The sequence below is a fragment of the Phasianus colchicus genome, chromosome 8 (assembly GCF_987193195.1).
Source record: "Phasianus colchicus chromosome 8, bPhaCol1.hap1.1, whole genome shotgun sequence".
Classification (NCBI taxonomy): Eukaryota; Metazoa; Chordata; class Aves; order Galliformes; family Phasianidae; genus Phasianus; species Phasianus colchicus.
Genome location: NC_143443.1, coordinates 22,765,137 through 22,781,724, shown reverse-complemented (window position 1 = coordinate 22,781,724; position 16,588 = coordinate 22,765,137). Strand labels below are relative to the sequence as shown.

General features: G+C 59.7%; 3 protein-coding genes across 7 annotated transcripts; 2 read left to right on the top strand and 1 right to left on the bottom strand.

Moving 5' to 3' along the window:
* The first annotated feature begins 830 nt into the window (after positions 1–830).
* On the top strand, positions 831–6,005 carry ZFYVE27 (zinc finger FYVE-type containing 27). Of its 2 annotated transcripts, XM_090145356.1 has the most exons (12): positions 831–1,118; positions 1,186–1,256; positions 1,343–1,529; positions 1,650–1,745; positions 1,924–2,036; positions 2,709–2,839; positions 3,184–3,255; positions 3,426–3,446; positions 3,640–3,784; positions 4,051–4,097; positions 4,922–5,003; positions 5,209–6,005. In XM_090145356.1, exons 1-12 carry the CDS (start codon positions 907–909, stop codon positions 5,271–5,273), a joined length of 1,242 nt encoding a protein of 413 aa, XP_090001482.1. In that variant the 5' UTR covers positions 831–906; the 3' UTR covers positions 5,274–6,005. The 2 variants fall into 2 exon arrangements, with proteins under 2 accessions (XP_090001482.1, XP_031453502.2); XM_031597642.2 differs by lacking the exon at positions 3,426–3,446.
* Positions 6,006–6,721: 716 nt separating this feature from the next.
* SFRP5 (secreted frizzled related protein 5) lies at positions 6,722–9,970 on the bottom strand. Its single transcript, XM_031597647.2, has 3 exons — positions 9,209–9,970; positions 8,545–8,622; positions 6,722–8,325 (listed from the first exon to the last, which is right to left on the bottom strand). Exons 1-3 carry the CDS (start codon positions 9,726–9,728, stop codon positions 7,985–7,987), a joined length of 939 nt encoding a protein of 312 aa, XP_031453507.2. The 5' UTR covers positions 9,729–9,970; the 3' UTR covers positions 6,722–7,984.
* Positions 9,971–10,219: 249 nt separating this feature from the next.
* Positions 10,220–16,484, top strand: GOLGA7B (golgin A7 family member B). Of its 4 annotated transcripts, none has more exons than XM_031597653.2 (7): positions 10,220–10,330; positions 11,336–11,509; positions 13,153–13,198; positions 14,649–14,774; positions 15,082–15,234; positions 15,326–15,427; positions 15,535–16,484. In XM_031597653.2, exons 1-7 carry the CDS (start codon positions 10,266–10,268, stop codon positions 15,625–15,627), a joined length of 759 nt encoding a protein of 252 aa, XP_031453513.2. In that variant the 5' UTR covers positions 10,220–10,265; the 3' UTR covers positions 15,628–16,484. The 4 variants fall into 4 exon arrangements, with proteins under 4 accessions (XP_031453513.2, XP_031453514.1, XP_090001490.1 ...); XM_090145364.1 differs by lacking the exon at positions 10,220–10,330 and adding an exon at positions 10,358–10,473 and having other exon boundaries at positions 11,388–11,509; XM_031597654.2 differs by lacking the exon at positions 13,153–13,198 and having other exon boundaries at positions 10,240–10,330; positions 11,388–11,509; positions 15,535–16,483.
* The last annotated feature ends 104 nt before the right edge of the window (positions 16,485–16,588 follow it).

The following is a 16,588-nucleotide window of genomic DNA, read 5'->3' as shown; positions in this document are numbered from 1 at the left end:
GTACCCCTTCTTCTTCTGTTGTATCAGCTGCACCATGCATCAGTGTCATCAGCAAACTTGCTGAGGTTACATGCAATCCCACTGGTCTATGTCATTGATAAAGATACTAAAACATATTAGTCCCCAAAGGGGGACCCCTGGGGAACATCACATGTCACCAGTTCCTCCCTGGACATAGAAGCACTAGCAACAATCCCCCAGCTACAATCACACAATTAATCCTCAGTCCACAGAATGGTCCACCCCTCAAACCCATCTCTCTACAATTTAGAGATAGGGATATGGACGTGAGCTCTTCCTGCAGCTCAGGGCTGTGTGGCAGAACACGATGAGAACCACACAGAGCTGCGTTCCTGTAGGCTTTGTTTCTCCTGGTTGAAAAGGTCCCTTCCTAGGCTGGACACTGCCAGGACTCGGGAGGGCTGGGGACCTGACACCTCCCAGGGCCGGATGCTTTAAGGCCAGCATCAGACACAGCTCTGTGCCCGGCGCTGGGGTGACACAGGGCCGTGCTCCACGGATGGGCCCTGCTCGCAGTAAGGTGGAAGCAGGAGCACGTGCTGCTCTGCAGGGCAGCTCCACGCAGCCAGGGCTGGGAGCAAGAGATGAACCCAGCCTCTTCCAGCGCCCTCCGAGCTAAGCCGGGCCTCGGCGCGGGGCCAGAGTCGAATCAGACCCAGCTCAGCGCACGGCGCCACTCCACCAGCCAGACCCAGCACGGACCTTCACGGCCACTACGGGGCCGCCGCCACTTCCGCCTTTTTGCCATCGCTTGGGCGGGGCTTCCGCCCTCACCTCCCACCCCGGCTCTTCTGATTGGCTGCGTGCCGCGCCGCCGGGTGACGTCACGGCGCACCTGGCCGCTTCCTGGAAGCGGGGCGCGGTGCGGGTCCTGGGGGGCCGGGTATGCAGGCGGCAGAGCGGGACGGGGCGGCCGGCGGCCCTGAGGCTGCAGCGGCAACGGCAACGGGGGGCGGTGAGGCTTCGTCGGAGCCGCCATCGCCTCCCAAGGCCGCCGCCGCCTTCGATCTGCTGGACCTGGTGCGGAGCTACCGGCGGCTGGAGCTGTACCTGGAGCCGCTGCGGGATGCGGCTGACGGTGTGCGCTCTCTCCTCCGGTAGGTGCGGGCCGGGACTGGGCTTGGGGCCGCGGCTGCCGCCCCTCACCGTGTTCTGTTCCCACAGGTGGCAGCGGCCCTTGTGCTCGCTGCTCGTCTGCCTCGGCCTCAACTTCCTCCTCCTCACCCTCGACCAAGGTGTGCGTGTGTGTGCGCGTGTGTGCGCGGCGGTGCTGGGCTCCGGCCCGCCGCCCTGCCAGCTGATGCTGTGCTACTCCTTCCAGCCGCCTGGTACTCAGTGCTGGCCCTGCTCGTCTTGCTGCCGGCCCTGCTGGGCTACCTGCAGGAGACGTGCCGCGTCCGGCCCTCGGAGCGGGAGCTGCTGCGCAGGAAGTACCACAGCGTGCGCCGTGAGGACCTGCGCAAAGTGCAGCTCTCACGCCAGGAGGCCCTCGCCCAGGTCAAGTGCTTGTGAGTGTCCGGCACCCTCCTGTCCTGTGGAATCACCTTCCCTGAGTCATGCGGTGTGAGTGGAGCAAACCAGCGTGTGTGTTTGTGAGGCCATTTCTTAACTCTGCGGTCTCGTTTCAGCCTGATTCAGCTGGAGGGGTTCCTGAGTGGGCTGTGTTACAGCTGTGAGGCGGTGTACCGAGTGCTGTACTGGGAGAACCCTACTGTCTCATCCCAGTGAGTGGGACTGCATTGGGTGCCCTTTGCTTGGCTTAGAGGGGACAGGGACCAGAGCAGTAGAGCTACTCTTGGTGTATTTGGTGCTTGCAGAGAGCAGACAAAGGACAAGGAGAGGGACGATGAGTTTTATGCTGTGGGAAAAACTGATTTCTCTTGACCTGCTGGTCTTCCCCAGGTTTTATGGAGCGCTGCTGGGCTCTGTCTGCATCCTTTACCTGCTGCCGCTCTGCTGGGTCATGGCCATTCTCAACAGCACTCTCTTCCTGGGTAACAGCCAGTTCTACCAAGGTAAAGGCTCTTCCTGGAGGGGGCCTGTGTGTGATGGGTTATGCAAAGACCCTTTGAAGCTGTGGACTCTGTGCTCATCTTTTGTCAGTGACCTCCTGTGAGCACACTTTCATGTGTCTGCCATGGGACCTGGACCTTGGAGAGCACTTAATGTTCTGGGGTCGGCACCCAGCAGTGCAGGGTGGATGGTGGGGTCCTGGGGCTTGGATCTGAGAGGTGGGACTCTCGTCTTGTGCGGCTCCTGTTGTGGGTGCTTTTTCCTTGTACTGGGACCTGGCAATGCAGCCTGTATGTGAGCATCACCTCCCTTCCCTGGCCTGGCTCTACACGACTTGAAATGCTCTCAGTGCATGTGGTGAATGTGTGACACTAGACTGCAAGTGCCCTATTGGATGGAAGGAGAGCTGCACGTCAGTCTGGTTGAACTGTGTCTGAGCTCCCGCTGTTCCCTGGTCTGAACTGGGGCAGGTGGGGAATTCCTTCCTCTCCCCAGATCAGTAGCTTCCCTAATGTCTGTGTGTGAGCCAGAGGGCTCAAGGCACTGGACAGAGGAAGTTTGTGGGAGCTGCTGACCTATCTTGAGTGCTGGAGGTTGGTTCTTGCAGCCATGTGTGTGGAGGGGCTGAAGGAAGGGGAGTGCAACTCTGATCCAGCTGTATTACCCCTTACCAGTGATAAAGGAGCTCAAGGCCTCAGTTGAGCAGAGTTTGGGCACCAAACCCCTTGAGAGCACTCCAGAGCCTGTCAAGCCCTTACCAACTGATGCCCCACCAGACCGGACTCCCACACCCACCAGCACAGAGGTGAGTGGTGGTAGGACTCGGAGATGTGGAGTGGGAGCTTCAGCTTCAGCTCTTGGGTCTGGTTTTGCTTCTGTCCACCTGCACACAAAGTAGCTTTGCTGGAAGCCTGTGTGCCTGGCTTGGGAGCCAATCTTGAAATGCTTTGCTCTACTGGGATCTTCTTCACTCCACCCTGCTATGTGTTTGGAGTTACCCTGGGGAGGCAGGGGCTCACCCTACATTTTGACGCTCACTTTATGGGTCTGCCAGTGAGCTGATGTTTCATTCTAGAGCTGCCTTGAAAGTGTGGCCCCTACTTTCGAGGGAGATGAAATAGGACACGACTAGCTCTGAATCTCTTGCAGGATCTTACCCCTGGCAGTGTGGAGGAGGCAGAGGAGGCAGAGCCTGATGAAGAGTTCAAGGATGCTATTGAGGTTTGAGCCTGATGGGGGTGGGCTGTGCCTGCAGACCAGGCAATTGGGGCAGAGGACTGCTGTGGTGGGGCAAAGTGGATGCTTGGGGAGGGCAGGAGTGGGGCTGGGCACCTCTGCAGTTTGACTCCATCTCTACTGCCTCTCCTCTCTGTCCCATGCTGCGGGAGAAGGAGAACCAGCTGCTGGTCATGGTGAGTACTGCTGTGCTGAGGTGTGCAAGAGGGTATCTCTTCCCATCTGGAACTGGTAGCCTTTGTCTGTTTTGGCAGTAGCTTGTGACGCTGACAGGTGAAGCCTCCTGTTTTCATGCCTGTCACTGGGACAGGCTGCCCTAGCCCCCCCCCCCCCCACTGCTCTCTGTTTATCTGGTTTTGCTCCTTATAGGAGGATGATGAGGGCTCTCAATGTTCAGCAGACTTTGACCTCAGCCTTCCGGACAACGGTTTTATGAGCAAAAATGATGTGATCCGCAGCAAGGTGTCACGCCTGACTGAGCGCCTGCGTAAGCGCTACCCCAGCAACAACTTTGGTAAGGCTGAGAGCAGGAGCTGCCTGGGGAATCTCAGCAGCGTGGGGTCTGTGCTGCTCCTGTTGGTGACCACTGAACGGGAGAGGACAGAGTGACATGTTACCTGCTAGGGCAGGCACCTTAATGACTTCCCCCAGTGGAAACGGTGTTTATAGCTCTCCTGGGGCAGCAGGGTTGGGAGGGTCTTTACAACAGGTGTGGGTGCTCTTGTGCCTCAGGATACCAGGTAGTAGGGCCCTGCCTGACCTCTGCTCTGTCTCTTCCAGGGAGCTGTACAGGCTGTGGAGCCACCTTTTCTGTGCTGAAGAAGAGGGTGAGTTTTCAGTTTCTCCCGCTCACTAGCCACACTGGGGCAGAAGTTTTGTGTTGTGTCTGGCTTGTCCTGGCTTTTCTTGTTGCTAGCATGGCTGTTCTCAGTCATGACCCAACAGTGGATGACTTCAGCTAAGTGCTGGGTGTTGTCACATACCTAAATGGTGGCAGGGAGCCTTTGTGCCTTCTGCTTCTTTGGGGTTTGGATTGAGGCAGCTTCCAATGTGCTGCTTCTGTGCCTTAGTTTGGCCCATTCTTGTCACTTGACCACTTTCCTGGGAAGCAGAGATTGGGTTGGTCTTTGGGCTCCTGAGGAAGTGGGAAGAAGATTCAAAGCCACCATAGAGTGTGTGACTAGAGGAGCAAAGCCATCCCTGTAATCTGAGCCCCTTTGCATAACGCTTATCATGTAGTTCTGGAAAGGGTGTATCTTTTGCCTTTTCCAGATGTGCATTGCAGTCCTCCTGCTGCCCCCCTGATCTCCAGACATGTGGCCCCTTCCCCTTTCCTCTTGAGTTAGTCTGCATGTCTTGGATTCTCTGGAGCTTGCATCCCTCCAGAATTAAAGCATAGGAAATGGCAGTCTGTCAACCTCCTGCAGCCTTTGGCTTCAGTGCTTTTCTGTGATGTTAGAATGTACCTGCCTGTAGACCCAGTGTTTAATCCTGGTGTCACTGGTGGATGGTATCTCTTGTCATGCGGGCTTGCATCCACTCTCCCCTTCAGCAGGGAGTGCTGCCAGCAATGCCTTGGTACTGGAGTTTGCTGGAATAGACCCAGCAGCTGCCAGTGCTCTTCATGTCTCATCTCCACTTCTTTCCATAGCGGAGCTGCAGTAACTGTGGAAATAGCTTCTGCTCCAGGTGTTGCTCCTTCAAAGTTCCCAAGGCTGTGATGGGAGCCACGGGTGAGTGGAAGGGGGAAAAGAGCAGAGCCTTCTTTCTCCCACCTGTGCTGTGTGCTGCAGGGATTTGCCCCAGTCCTGGTGGTTGGGGGCAGTGCTGTGTGGCTCAGAACAGAGCCCTGATGGGTTTCCAGCAGGTCGTGGCTGAAATCCCTGGTTCTTGGTGGGTGATGCAGTGGAGACATCTGACACCTACTTTCCTTTCCAGCTCCGGAAGCTCAGAGAGAGACTGTGTTCGTGTGTGCTCAGTGCAACCAGATGCTCATCAAGTGACTGAAACAGCATATGGGAGTTGTGTTGCCTCATGCCCAAGGACAGTGGGAGCTCTGCCCTTTCTCAGGGGATCCTAGGCTGCTTGGTTCCCGGCGTGGTACCGCCCTGCCAGAGGACACAAGCACTCGCTGCTCCCCCTGCCAGTGCTGATCTGAGGGCAGACCCAGGCTCCTCACCATGCAGTGTGCTGCACTAGCTGTTTCCTACAGCAGAGCACTGCCCACAGCTGCGCCCCATTGCTGCAGTTGCCCTGCCAGCCTGGCAGCTGCTCGAGAGGCACTCCCTGCACTGACTGCACTCTGCCCTGAGCTCACCTAGGGCCTGGCTTTGTGACAGAGGACCCATCCTTCCTATTTCTACTCCTACCTCCATCTCCTGGAAGGCTCAGAGCAGCCTCAGGGCTCTCTCCCATCCTCCGTGATGTGCTCTGTGTGGGAAGACTGTTTTTGGGATCAAAGACGAGCTCTTCTCAGGAGATGTAGCCCTTGGTCTTGGCTCAGCTGAAACCCTGCTCATCACTCCGTGGTCCCACTGTGTTCATGTTTAGTTCCCCCTTATCCCCCATATTCAGCTGTAGCATAGGAGGTAGAAAGGTTTGGGCTGGGCTGTGTGATTGGTCTGCAGCTGCAGCAAGAGAAGAGGCATGAGTTGGTGCTGCTCTGTGTACTTAGTGACTGCTGCTTTCTATACAGATTAATATATAGAGAATGGCCAATAAACCTCCTGCCCACAGCTGGCTCTTGTCTTCCCCTAGCAAATGCTGTTCCATCACCTGCTGCCTCTGTGGCCTTGGTTCCTCTGCCTCATATGTGGCCATGTCTGCCACATGGTTCCCTCGCTTACTGTGATTTTCATTGTGACACACAGTGGTCTTGTTTGCCCTGTACCCAGGGCTGTGTGGAGCTGCTCTGGGCCAGGGCCTGATCGTGCTGGGCAAGGGATGAGGTTCAGCTGGGCTCACTCCCTGCCCTACCGAGGTGGTGGTCTTGGCAGCTGCCCACGCGCACAAGGGTGACCTTTCCCTGCTGAACAGCAAAGCTCCCAGCTATCCCAGGAATGCGACCCTGGCTGCCATGCAGCTGGGAGTGCCTGTGGCTGGGCCCCCTGCCAGCCAGCTGCAGTTCTGGGGGCGGGGAGGTGGGGGAGCTGGAGCCCTCGGGCTGGGACACCCACTGCTCTAGGCATGATCTGGATGGGGGCACAGGTCTCAGTGCTCCCACAAGCCTGAGACCTCCTCTTGGCTGTGGGCCCCTGGACCCTCCTCTTGAGTGAGCTCTGCCCTTGGGAAATTTTGGGGAAAGCTGAACTCTGCAGTGATGGGCATGCCCACATTGTGCTGGGTGTGCTCCAAAGGTGCTGTAGTGGGGGAGGCAGTGTGCAGAGAGGCAGGAGGTTATTTCAGCTCGTGGTGGGGGACGGGGAGAAGTTACTTGTCTTTCTTGAGAAAACACTTGGTGAGATGGATGCAGTGTCCATGTACGTCTAAGTGCTCCTCAGAAAGATGCTAATGACGCAGAATACAGAGGACTACAGATAAACACGGGCTGTGGGAGATGGGGTTTTATTTGTGTACTTCGAGTTGTGCAGTAAATGGTATAATTGATGGTGTTTATTCCAATGGCAGTCTGCTTAGCAGCCTCGTTGGAAAATGCCTTCTACCACTATTTGAATTTTCAGTTTTTTTCCATGCTGGCTGTGGAGAAGGGAGGGGGCAGGAACCACCTGCCCCAGGCAGTCACAAGGGCTTGCTGCCTCCCTCCTGTGCTGGCTGTGGGACAGGAGCACATCCTGCTGTCAGCATCAGTGCTTGCTGTGGCCTGCCCTGCAGTACAACAGGAGCAGAACTCATTCCTGCTTGGGGCAGGTGCCTGGTGCCTTGCTGGTGGGGCAGTGCAATGGGAAAAGCCAGGCATGGGGTATCCTATTCAATTTCCCTCACCTCCCCCTGAGAAGCTGTTGTGTGAGGCCACCTGGTGCTGAGTAAATATCCTGGTGTCTGGATATCCTGCCAGGATGCTCTGTAATGCAGCAGACTCAAAAATGCACTGGGTAAACAAGGCTGAGGGGGACCCTGTTGCCACCCTAGAAGTCAACTTGGGACTGCCCCACTCCAATGCTGCAGGGCAGGAAGTCCTGGGACCCAGGGCTGAGAGGTGCAGTGTCCAGCTCTGCATCCTGCTGCACTTGGTGCCACCCTCACTCCATGCATCCCCCAGCCCTCAGATTTCTTTCTCCCTTTTTCCTGCCCCTCCGTGGTTACTTCCCAGGTGCCGGAAGCAGGGATCGAGTAGGGACTGTTGAGCTGCCCTGTGCCCTCCTTCCATGTGTCCCCCAGGATGCCCCAAGGTTTTGGAGCCCAAGAAACACAGAGAGCTGGATGCAGGCTTATCTCAGACAAAATAATTTACTCTAGTAGGGTTATGCTAGGGTGCGGGGTGCTGAAGAGCTGGGGCCATACAGCTCAGGGCTTTCGGGAGCTGAGGCAGGCAGTCTGTGGTCACAGAGGGCAGGAATATGGGAGCTGGGCAGGGGCATGGGGTTAGGGTTAGGGTCTGGGGTGCAGCTGAAGTCAAGCAGGGGTCTTATGTGCAGGTAGGGGGCTCAGGAGGCTGCAGAGGTCCTGGGTGCAGATCAGGGCTTCCTTGAACGTAGCCTGAGTGCAGAGCTGGGGTTGCAGAGCAGGGCAAGTGCAGGAGTCCTGGGACAGAGCCCTAGTGCTGCCCGGCCCCATAGAGCAGGGGATGGTATAGGGGACAGGGATAGGAAAACATGAACTTGACGGCGAACTTCATCTCCTTGTTGTGCTTCTGCCAGGGGTAGATGGCAAGGAGCAGCAGGCGGCCGCCCACCTTGCGCCCCAGCACCAGGAAGCTGCCGCTTAGGTTGTCTAGCTGGGGACAGGGGCAGGAGCCCGTGTTCCTCATGTGCAGCACCATCTTCTTGGTGTCCTTGCGCTTAAGGGGACCCAGCTTCAGCACCTTCTTCTTCTGGGCAGCCACCAGGCGCCTCTCCCCATTCTCCTGTATCACCTCCTTGATGCGCATCTTCACCACTGTGAAATTAGTATGGACCCAGTGACCCCCCCACGTGTTCTACCTGTCCCCCCAAGATGTCCTCTCTCATGGTACACCCCATTCCCTGCACATAGGGTCCTAGGGGGAATGTCCTATGGGGATGTCCCTGCATAGGAAAGCCCTTTATCCAACCTCCCTAGGCTCGTCTGGGGGCAGCTGGGACTGTCAGGAGGCTGGGGGGTCAGGGGAGCACTCACCAAAATCACTGGAGCACATCTGCTGCATCATGCCATCCGCCTTGTGCTCCATCTCGCACTGGGTACAGATCTTGGACACTGCAGGGTGAGAGCAGCCACTGTCACCAGACACTGATGGCTGTCACCTGTGTCACCTCAGTAGGGACACAGCAGGAGAGCAGCCCCTTTGTCCCTGGGAAGCTGTGCCAGGTGACGCAGGGATATTCAGCACCACATGTTTAGGAGTTCCAGCACCCGCTTCCCAAGAGGAATAGGAAATGGGGGACCGTGCCTGACTGCCGATGCCTTGGGGTGAGGGAGGCAGCAGGGTGAAAGGTGACACAACCTGATCCTGACTCAAGGCTGCCTTCAGACGATATCCCTTCCCCAGCCTCAGGGGACCTGCAGGGGTGTGGGAACAGCACAGGTGCAGTGCTCAGGCTGGATGCTTTTGGCTGTGATAGTACATAGTGAGAGGAAGGGGACAGCCCTGTGACAATCCCGCAGTCCCGCAGTCACCCCCAGCACCCCACTGCTGACCCACTCGCCTTGCCCTGGGGCAGCTCTGTGCATGCAGCTGGGTGCCTAGGGCTGTAGGAGCAGGGATGGAGGTTCCTACAGTTGCCCCAGGCTGCACAGGGATGTGTGCATGACCCCAGCCCATCGCGGTGCTCGTCCCACTTACCCGGCGGAGGGGTGGCCTGGTTGTTCCCAAACTGCACGGTGATGCAGAGGTCGTGGTCAGAAGGAAACTTGCCACAGTGCAGCATCTCGGGCCAGGGGAAGCCATAGGACTCCATGACGGGCGCACAGGCATCGCGCACCACCTCACAGAGTGAGCGGCATGGGTAGATGGGGCGGTCGAGACAGACAGGGGCAAAAAGAGAGCAGAGGAAGAGCTGCGTGTCGGCGTGGCACTGCTTGGCAAGCAGCGGCACCCAGCTGCTGGCCTGCTGCTTGGCCTCAGCCATGGACTCGTGCTCCAGCAGGTTGGGCAGCCGCATGCGCTTGTAGCCCACATCGTGGCACAGCTGCATGTCTGCCGGGATGTCGACACACTGCGGCTCCCGCCCGTAGAAGCGCCCGCGGGGCACATTCTCCGGCTGCCAGCCATAGTAGTCGTAGTGCTGCCCTTCGCCTGGTGCCAGTGCCAGCGCCAGCAGTGCCAGTGTCACCGTGCCCGCGGGGCCGCTCGCCCGCAGCATCGCCGTGCCTGCCGAGTGGGACGCACGGCCGCTGCCTGCTCCTCCGGCACCTCCCACACTGCCCTTTCAAAGGAGCCCGCAGGCATCACCGGCAGCCAATCTGCTCTGGCTGCTGGGCCCCCCCCCCGGCATGGCCCCCCGGCCCCACGCCAGGCCGCCCGCTGTGCTCCCGCCCTCCCTCCCTCCCTTGCACTGCAGGGTGGGTGCACGGGGATGCTCCGCATCCCTCTGATGCCACGCACTCGGGAAGGGACAGTGCACCTCGCTACTCACCAACACCCCGTCCTGCCTGGGGTACAGGAGACACTGGTTCCTACTCCTGTGCCCCCCTTGGAGTAGAGTTGTGGGGATTGTCCCAAGGCTACATGGTGCACTTGTGCCCAGTGCCACCTGCAGTCCCTGCTCCGTCCCTTGCCTCAGAGCTGGGTTTTGTGTCACCTTGCATCATCCTGGGGCACCCCAACTAGTTGCTCACAATTGAGATGGAATGAGAGAGCTGGGAGGGGACACTCGGGCCCTTTCCCTGGTGCCCAGGGCATGGGAAGAACCAGAGCCTTCTTGAGACCTGCCCAGTCCACATTCCCTCTTCTCCTTGGAGACAGGTCAGGGGTGCTAGGATGAGGACCCCATAAGAAACCCATTTGTCTGCAGGGGTTATCTGGAGCACCCCCTCCCATTGAGGAGATCGATGTCCCGACCTGGTCAGCACTCCCATGCTTTCCCCAGCTCCCGCTTGCCGGATAAGGTGACTCAGTTAATGGGCGATAGAGCAAACAGCCTGGTGTGGGCTGCGATAGCAGCTGCCCTTTGCCCTGGGCAGGGGGCAGGGACCACTCCCCCCCCCCTCCCAGACCCATCAGGAGCTGTCTGCCATGGAACTGTGCAAAAACACCAAGCTCATGCCTGCAGCCTGTTTGTCCTGCCTGTGCCCTGGATTTGTGGTGCCCAGGGATGCACGGTGCCAAAGGATGCTCAGAGCTCAGGAATACTTGGTGCCCAGGGATGCTCAGTGCTCAGGCATGCTCAATGCCATCCCAGGATCTGATCTCACCTCCCCTGGGCTGAGCCCCAGAGATGGCACTGCTAATGTATAACTGCCGGGGAGCACGATAAGATAGAGCCACCCGTTATCAGGACTGCCCGGTAGCAGGAGGGAGGCATTGGGCTGTCAGAGGAGCAGAGAGATTGCCTGGAGAAAAATGCTGATAGAAAATAGCTAACCCATGATGGATGAGCTGGGGCAGGGCAGCTCAGCTAATTGCAATGGGCTTATGCTCGGAAGGGGCCAGGGAGCGGGAGCTCCAGGGGCAGGGGTGATGGGGGCAGAGGGAGCCTGTGGGATACTCACAAGGTGCCCAGGTGTGATGCTGACTATGCCTCACCCTGAGCCCTGGCTGGTAGAGTCAGGGAGTGAGGGGCTCCCTGCCAGCTGCTGGGCCACCATCTGTCACGATATCTTCGTTAGAGCCACTGAGCCACTTCCTGGCAGCAAGGCTGGGGGCAGTGGTACATGTGTCCTTTTCCTGCCACGTGTCCTGTGACTGTGTCTCTGCCCCAGGGGGTCCCTTCTGCACTCCTCTTGCACTTGTTCCCATGTCCCCATCCAGCACCCACGCAGTGGGCTGGAAGACAGACACTTGTGCCTGTCACTCTGTGCAGCCCGGCCACCAGCACTTGCCACCGCCTGTGTCACACTTCACGGCACTGAGACCCGGACTGGGACCATGGGGGCTGGTCCCTCTTCAGTGGAGACCTCGGAGATGGCCAGCCCTGGGGACACGGTAAGGGAACATGCCCTGCTGAGGGCTGCTCCACTTTCCCGTAGAAGCACTGGCAGGGGCTGTGCAAGGGGCAGCAAGGCACAAGGACTAACACTGGTGCAAGGCTCTGGCTCTGCTGCAGGAGGGGAAATCCTGCTGCCATGGGAAGCGGAGCTTAGGCACAGTGCTGTGGTGTCCAGTCTCTCAGACCCTATCCTTGGCACTTCCAGAGTCAGTGCCGTATGTTCCTTGCACTCAGTTTGCTCCACAGTGAGGTGAAGGAGGAAGGAGAGGGCAGGAGGGGGGCACAGTGGGGCCAAGACACTGGGATTGCAGACTTCCAGGGCGGGCAGAAGGCAGTGGTGACCACGCACTTGCCCTGCGCCCACACACACTCCCACTTGTCTCACAGCCCCAGGAATGCAGCTGGCAGTGCTCCGGGCACAGCTGTGGGGCCGCAGCCACCCTGGCTTCCTCCCAGCCCCTCGGCAGCTCTGCCCTGGCTCATAAATCCTGTGAGCACACAGAGCCACTGTGTGCTGCCCGCCTGCCCCCAGCCCCATGCAGTGCAGGGATGGGGCATGGCCCATATGGGGACTCTTTTGCGCGAGGATGGCATCATGCATGGGGACACGGGGACCTCTTGGCAGTGCTGCGCCCCGCACTCCATTGAGCAGTTCTGTGAGGATGGCAGTGTGCTCACCTCAGGCTGTGGGCAATATGGGGTAGTGTCCCATGGCCTGTGATGCCCGTGGGGCAGAGGCAATGCTAGGATGCTGGATTTGGTGTGGGAAACATCCTCCCATGCTGACACATGCACACCTGCTGTCTCCCAGGAAAGGTTATCAGCGCTTCCCCACCATGTCCCAAATGTCACCATTGTCCTCAATGGGGCAGTGAGCTCATTCTCCCCCCGCCATTAATTAAAGCCCACCCAGCACTGTGTGAAGCAGCTGCCAAGGCTGGCACTGCCATGCTGCCTTTAAAGCAGAGCTGCTGACAGTCCCTATGAGGAGGGGGCACAGGTCCCCTCCTGTTGTATGAGGGCTGGACCCGTTCTGGGGCAGGGTTGCTGAGGGGATGACAAACATGGGCTGTGTGGGGCTGAACCCAGAGCAAGGGTTTTTTTTGTTGCTATTGGATCAAGAGCAGCATTAGGGTAGTGGAACTGGGGCATGACTGTGGGGCGACTCACCTAGGTGTAGGGAATAATGGGAATAAAGGCACCTCCTTCCACAGCCATGTGAGCAGTGCCTCTGCTGCCAGGGAACCTAAAAATAGTCCCCCAGGCTCAGCAGATGGAGAAGGGCCATCTGGATACAGCTGAGAAGCCCACAATGGGGAGTCTGGCAGGGGATCTGGCAGGGCCTTGAGGGGCTGGGGGCAGAGCAGTGGGGCCAAGGGCTGTGTGGGGGTGGAGAGCACTGTGGGAACCCACAAGAAAGGCCCAGCATGGAGCCCCACGGGGACACCCAGTGTCACAGCTCCAGGGGACAGCCACTAGCCATGGCCCCTTCTCATGGCCCAACCCAGCTCCCACAGGGGGCACACAGGTGGGCACAGCGCAAGGGATGCACACGGGGGTGTCAGGGAGAGCTGTGCTCCCCACAGCTGCTCTCGGCCCCTCTCCACTGCTTGGGAGAGTGAACCTCATCTCTCCACAGGCGAGACATTGCCATGGCAACTGGCACGGCCACTGCCAGGCAGGAGGTGAGTGGTGACGCGGTGTGACATTCAGTGTGGGAGAGGGACATGGGTGTGGGGGCATCTTGGGACACACCTGGGTATGCACGTATGCCTACAGGGATGCACATATCCCCAGGTGTGGATATCTGCAACCCCAGATGTAGACCTGTGCATCCCCAGATGTGTGTGCGCAGTGCTGAGGCTCTGCACCCACTGCTTGTCGCTTTTTTTGCCGGTGTCCCTACAGGTGCAAAGGAAGGGCTTGCTGCCTTCCACCCTGCATGGGCCCTGTGCCACCACACGTCAACCCCTCCCCTGCTGTGCCCTCCTCCTCTAGGGAGAATGTCTGTTTTCTCCCCGTTTGCCATTTCTCTGCCTCTAATTGAGCTGTCAATGGGCAGAGATTACAGGGAATCTGTTAGCGCTCCTCTCTGATGTCTGCCTGCTCTGTGCTCGCGGCACCCGCTCTGCAGCTGCAAATTCTGCACGAGCAGCACTCAGCCACCTACCCGGGCAGGGCGGGCTGCCAGCCCCACGGCCAGCTCCCTCGTTACCCCCGTGTCCTTGCCGTGGGGTGCAGCCCCCCATCACCCCTGTGCTTTCCACGCCGCAGCACCCCCAGGCAGCCACTTCCCAGCCACCCCCACAGCCGCCCCCGATCGGTCCGGCTCCCCCCGGGCTCGGTGCAGGCAGCAGCGGGCGCCCATCCCCGGGGCCGGGCGGCTGCGCACACGTTGCGGCCGGGCCCGCCTCCGCCTCCGCCGCGCGGCTCAGCAGCACCGCGGACAGCGCCGGTGCCGCCCGCTCGGTTCTGCCCGGCTCGGTTCGGTTCGGCCCGGCCCCGCCGCCGGCTCCGGTTCCCCCGCGCGGCCCGACTCAGCGCAGCACGGCCCGGCCCGGGGCGCACGGAGCGCCATGGCCACGGAGGTGGGTGCGCGGGTGCCCGGGGCTGTGCGGGGTGGGGCTGGAGCCCTGCGGGGTCCGCACTCACAGAAGGGCTCTTGTGCATTCAGGGTGCCCGCGGTGGGGCTGGAGGGACGTGGGGTCGGGGTTGGGGTGGGGTGTCCTTGATGGAGAGGTCCATGTGGGGCTGCAGTATGAGGGGTCTGACTCTCTCCCTTTGTCCCCTCCATCCTCCTCTCCATCCCGGCTCTGTTCCAACACCTGGAGGCTGGAGTGGGTCCTGGCACCCCATAGCATGCCAGGGTTATGCCATCCCAGTCCTTCTGGCTGCACAGCTGCTGCAGCCCCACAGCAACAGTCCCTTCTTCCCCTCCTCCTGCCAGCATCCTGCTGAGGACCGAGGACCATCCCTTTGCCACCGTTAGGCCTTGTCCCACCGTGGACACGTGACCATGCTGGGGTCTGTGAGAATGGCACCACCTTCCATAGCCCCACAGTGGGATGCGTGGCAACCTTCATCCCCCCCACCCCCAGGCTGTATCCCCCCAGCTCACCCCACTGTAACCCCCAGGTACACAGTCTGCAGGAGCTGCGGCGCAGCGCGTCCCTGGCCACCAAGGTCTTTGTGCAGCGGGACTACAGTGATGGGACCACATGCCAGTTCCAGACTAAGTTCCCCCCGGAGCTGGAGAGCCGGGTAGGATGCCTGGCAGTGTGCGTGGGGGTGCCCTACATTCAGAGTCCTATGGGGTTTATCTAAAGGGAGAGGGCATGGGGGGGAGCTGTGTGGCCCTGAGCCAGCTCTGGATTGCTGCCCTGGGCAGAGTATGTACCATCTCTCCTGGGGACTGGGGGCTCTCGTGGAGGCACAGAGCTCTTGGTGTAGGTGGGCAATGGGCAGGGAGCAGCTGAGAAGGAAGGAGAGGATTAGGTAGTCCCCAGGGCATCCCAGGGATGGGGATAGCTGCTGGCCAAGCATCTTTTCATGGCAGCTTCTGCCCCAGATTGAGCGTCAGCTGTTCGAGGAGACCGTGAAAACTCTCAATGGGTTCTATGCTGAAGCGGAGAAGATCGGGGGCAGCTCATACCTGGAGGGGTGCCTGGCCTGTGCCACTGCCTACTTCATCTTCCTCTGCATGGAGACACACTATGAGAAGGTGCTGATGCCCTGGGGAGGGCAAAGGAAGTGGAGGGGTTGGAGGGGGAACCAGGGCTGGAGGGTGCTCAGTGCCCCCCTTGCACTCACAGGTCCTGAAGAAGATCTCCAAGTATATCCAGGAGCAGAATGAGAAGGTCTATGCACCACGGGGACTGCTGCTCACTGACCCCCTGGAGCGTGGCATGAGAGTTGTATCCTCTGGGATAAGGGGGGATGAGGGTGAGGGTGGGAGGACACCGGCAGCGGGCAGGGGGGCTGTGGCTGATGCATCCCACGGCTGCTCCTTAGCAGTGCCCAGATCGAGATCTCCATCTACGAGGACCGGTGCAGCAGCGGCAGCTCCAGCAGTGGCAGCTCCAGCAGCAGCAGCAGCGGTGGGGGGGGGCGGTGACTGGCAGGGGGAGGTCCCTGCAGGGACGCGTACTGCCGGGACAGCCGCCTCTCTGAGATCCGCAGGCTGCACTACCAGAGCACCCGCTTCTGAGTCCAGAGCGGGTGGGAGGGGGCATGGGGGGCAGGTGTCCTCTATGCCATGTGCCCCTGCGGTGGCTCTGCTCCTGCCCAGACCCACTGCAGGCAGGGACCGCTGCTGGGGTGTCCCAGGTGCTTCCCACTGAACCAAACCAGTGCCAAAGGGCTCCCGCAGCCCCCCCTCCCCCCAAGTGAAAAAGCTCTCCCTGCAGTGCTCCAGCAGCGCTGAAGCCAGGGGGACATGGCCTCGTGCCCCTGTGTTACTTCATCTGCATGATGGTGCTGTGCATTTGCCCCATGTGCTGCCCCAAAGGTTCTGGCTGCATCCTGCTCTCTGCCCTCCTCTGTGCCATCCCCAGCCAGCTCCCTGTGCCAGGGCAGGGGGCACAAATCCTCCTGCCCACACATCTCGCATGCATCCTTGCCCTCTATGCACCCTGTGGTGCTGGGGGGCTGCAGGGGGTATTTCTCCTGCTTGGACTCTCTGCCCCTCACCCCTAAGGTGCCAGCCCTGCAGAGCTGTCCTGATGCAGCACCCCTGGCTGCAGCACCCACATTTGCAACCTGTGGTGGGGGACCCCCGAGGGGGAAAGAAACAAGAGGTGGGTCCCTGTAACATGCAGTACCTGGGAGGGAGCTCCAAGGCCATAGAGGGAGGAGGACCCGGCCCCACAGGAGGGTGGTGAGGCTCTGGTGCACCCTGTGGGGCATCCTGCATGGAAACTGATGGAGACCTTCAATAAACCTCATGCTTCAGCCCTAGCTACCCTGCCTCCTCCTGCATCAGGGCTGTGTTGGGGCTGGGCACCCCAATGCAATGGGTACCATAGGACTGGCCCCATATGGAGATTGAGCATGGGGCAAGAAGTGGGAGGCATAGT

Excerpts from the sequence above, each read along its gene's own strand:
- ZFYVE27 (XM_090145356.1), top strand. The coding sequence starts at position 907 with ATGCAGGCGGCAGAGCGGGACGGGGCGGCCGGCGGCCCTGAGGCTGCA. Across the intron at positions 1,257-1,342 it reads CCTCCTCACCCTCGACCAAG|CCGCCTGGTACTCAGTGCTG; the intron begins GTGTGCGTGTGT and ends TACTCCTTCCAG. Across the intron at positions 2,037-2,708 it reads TAACAGCCAGTTCTACCAAG|TGATAAAGGAGCTCAAGGCC; the intron begins GTAAAGGCTCTT and ends ACCCCTTACCAG.
- SFRP5 (XM_031597647.2), bottom strand. The coding sequence starts at position 9,728 with ATGCTGCGGGCGAGCGGCCCCGCGGGCACGGTGACACTGGCACTGCTG. Across the intron at positions 8,623-9,208 it reads CCAGGCCACCCCTCCGCCGG|TGTCCAAGATCTGTACCCAG; the intron begins GTAAGTGGGACG and ends CTCACCCTGCAG. Across the intron at positions 8,326-8,544 it reads GATGTGCTCCAGTGATTTTG|TGGTGAAGATGCGCATCAAG; the intron begins GTGAGTGCTCCC and ends CTAATTTCACAG.
- GOLGA7B (XM_031597653.2), top strand. The coding sequence starts at position 10,266 with ATGGGAAGAACCAGAGCCTTCTTGAGACCTGCCCAGTCCACATTCCCT. Across the intron at positions 15,235-15,325 it reads TGGAGACACACTATGAGAAG|GTCCTGAAGAAGATCTCCAA; the intron begins GTGCTGATGCCC and ends TTGCACTCACAG. Across the intron at positions 15,428-15,534 it reads TGGAGCGTGGCATGAGAGTT|ATCGAGATCTCCATCTACGA; the intron begins GTATCCTCTGGG and ends AGCAGTGCCCAG.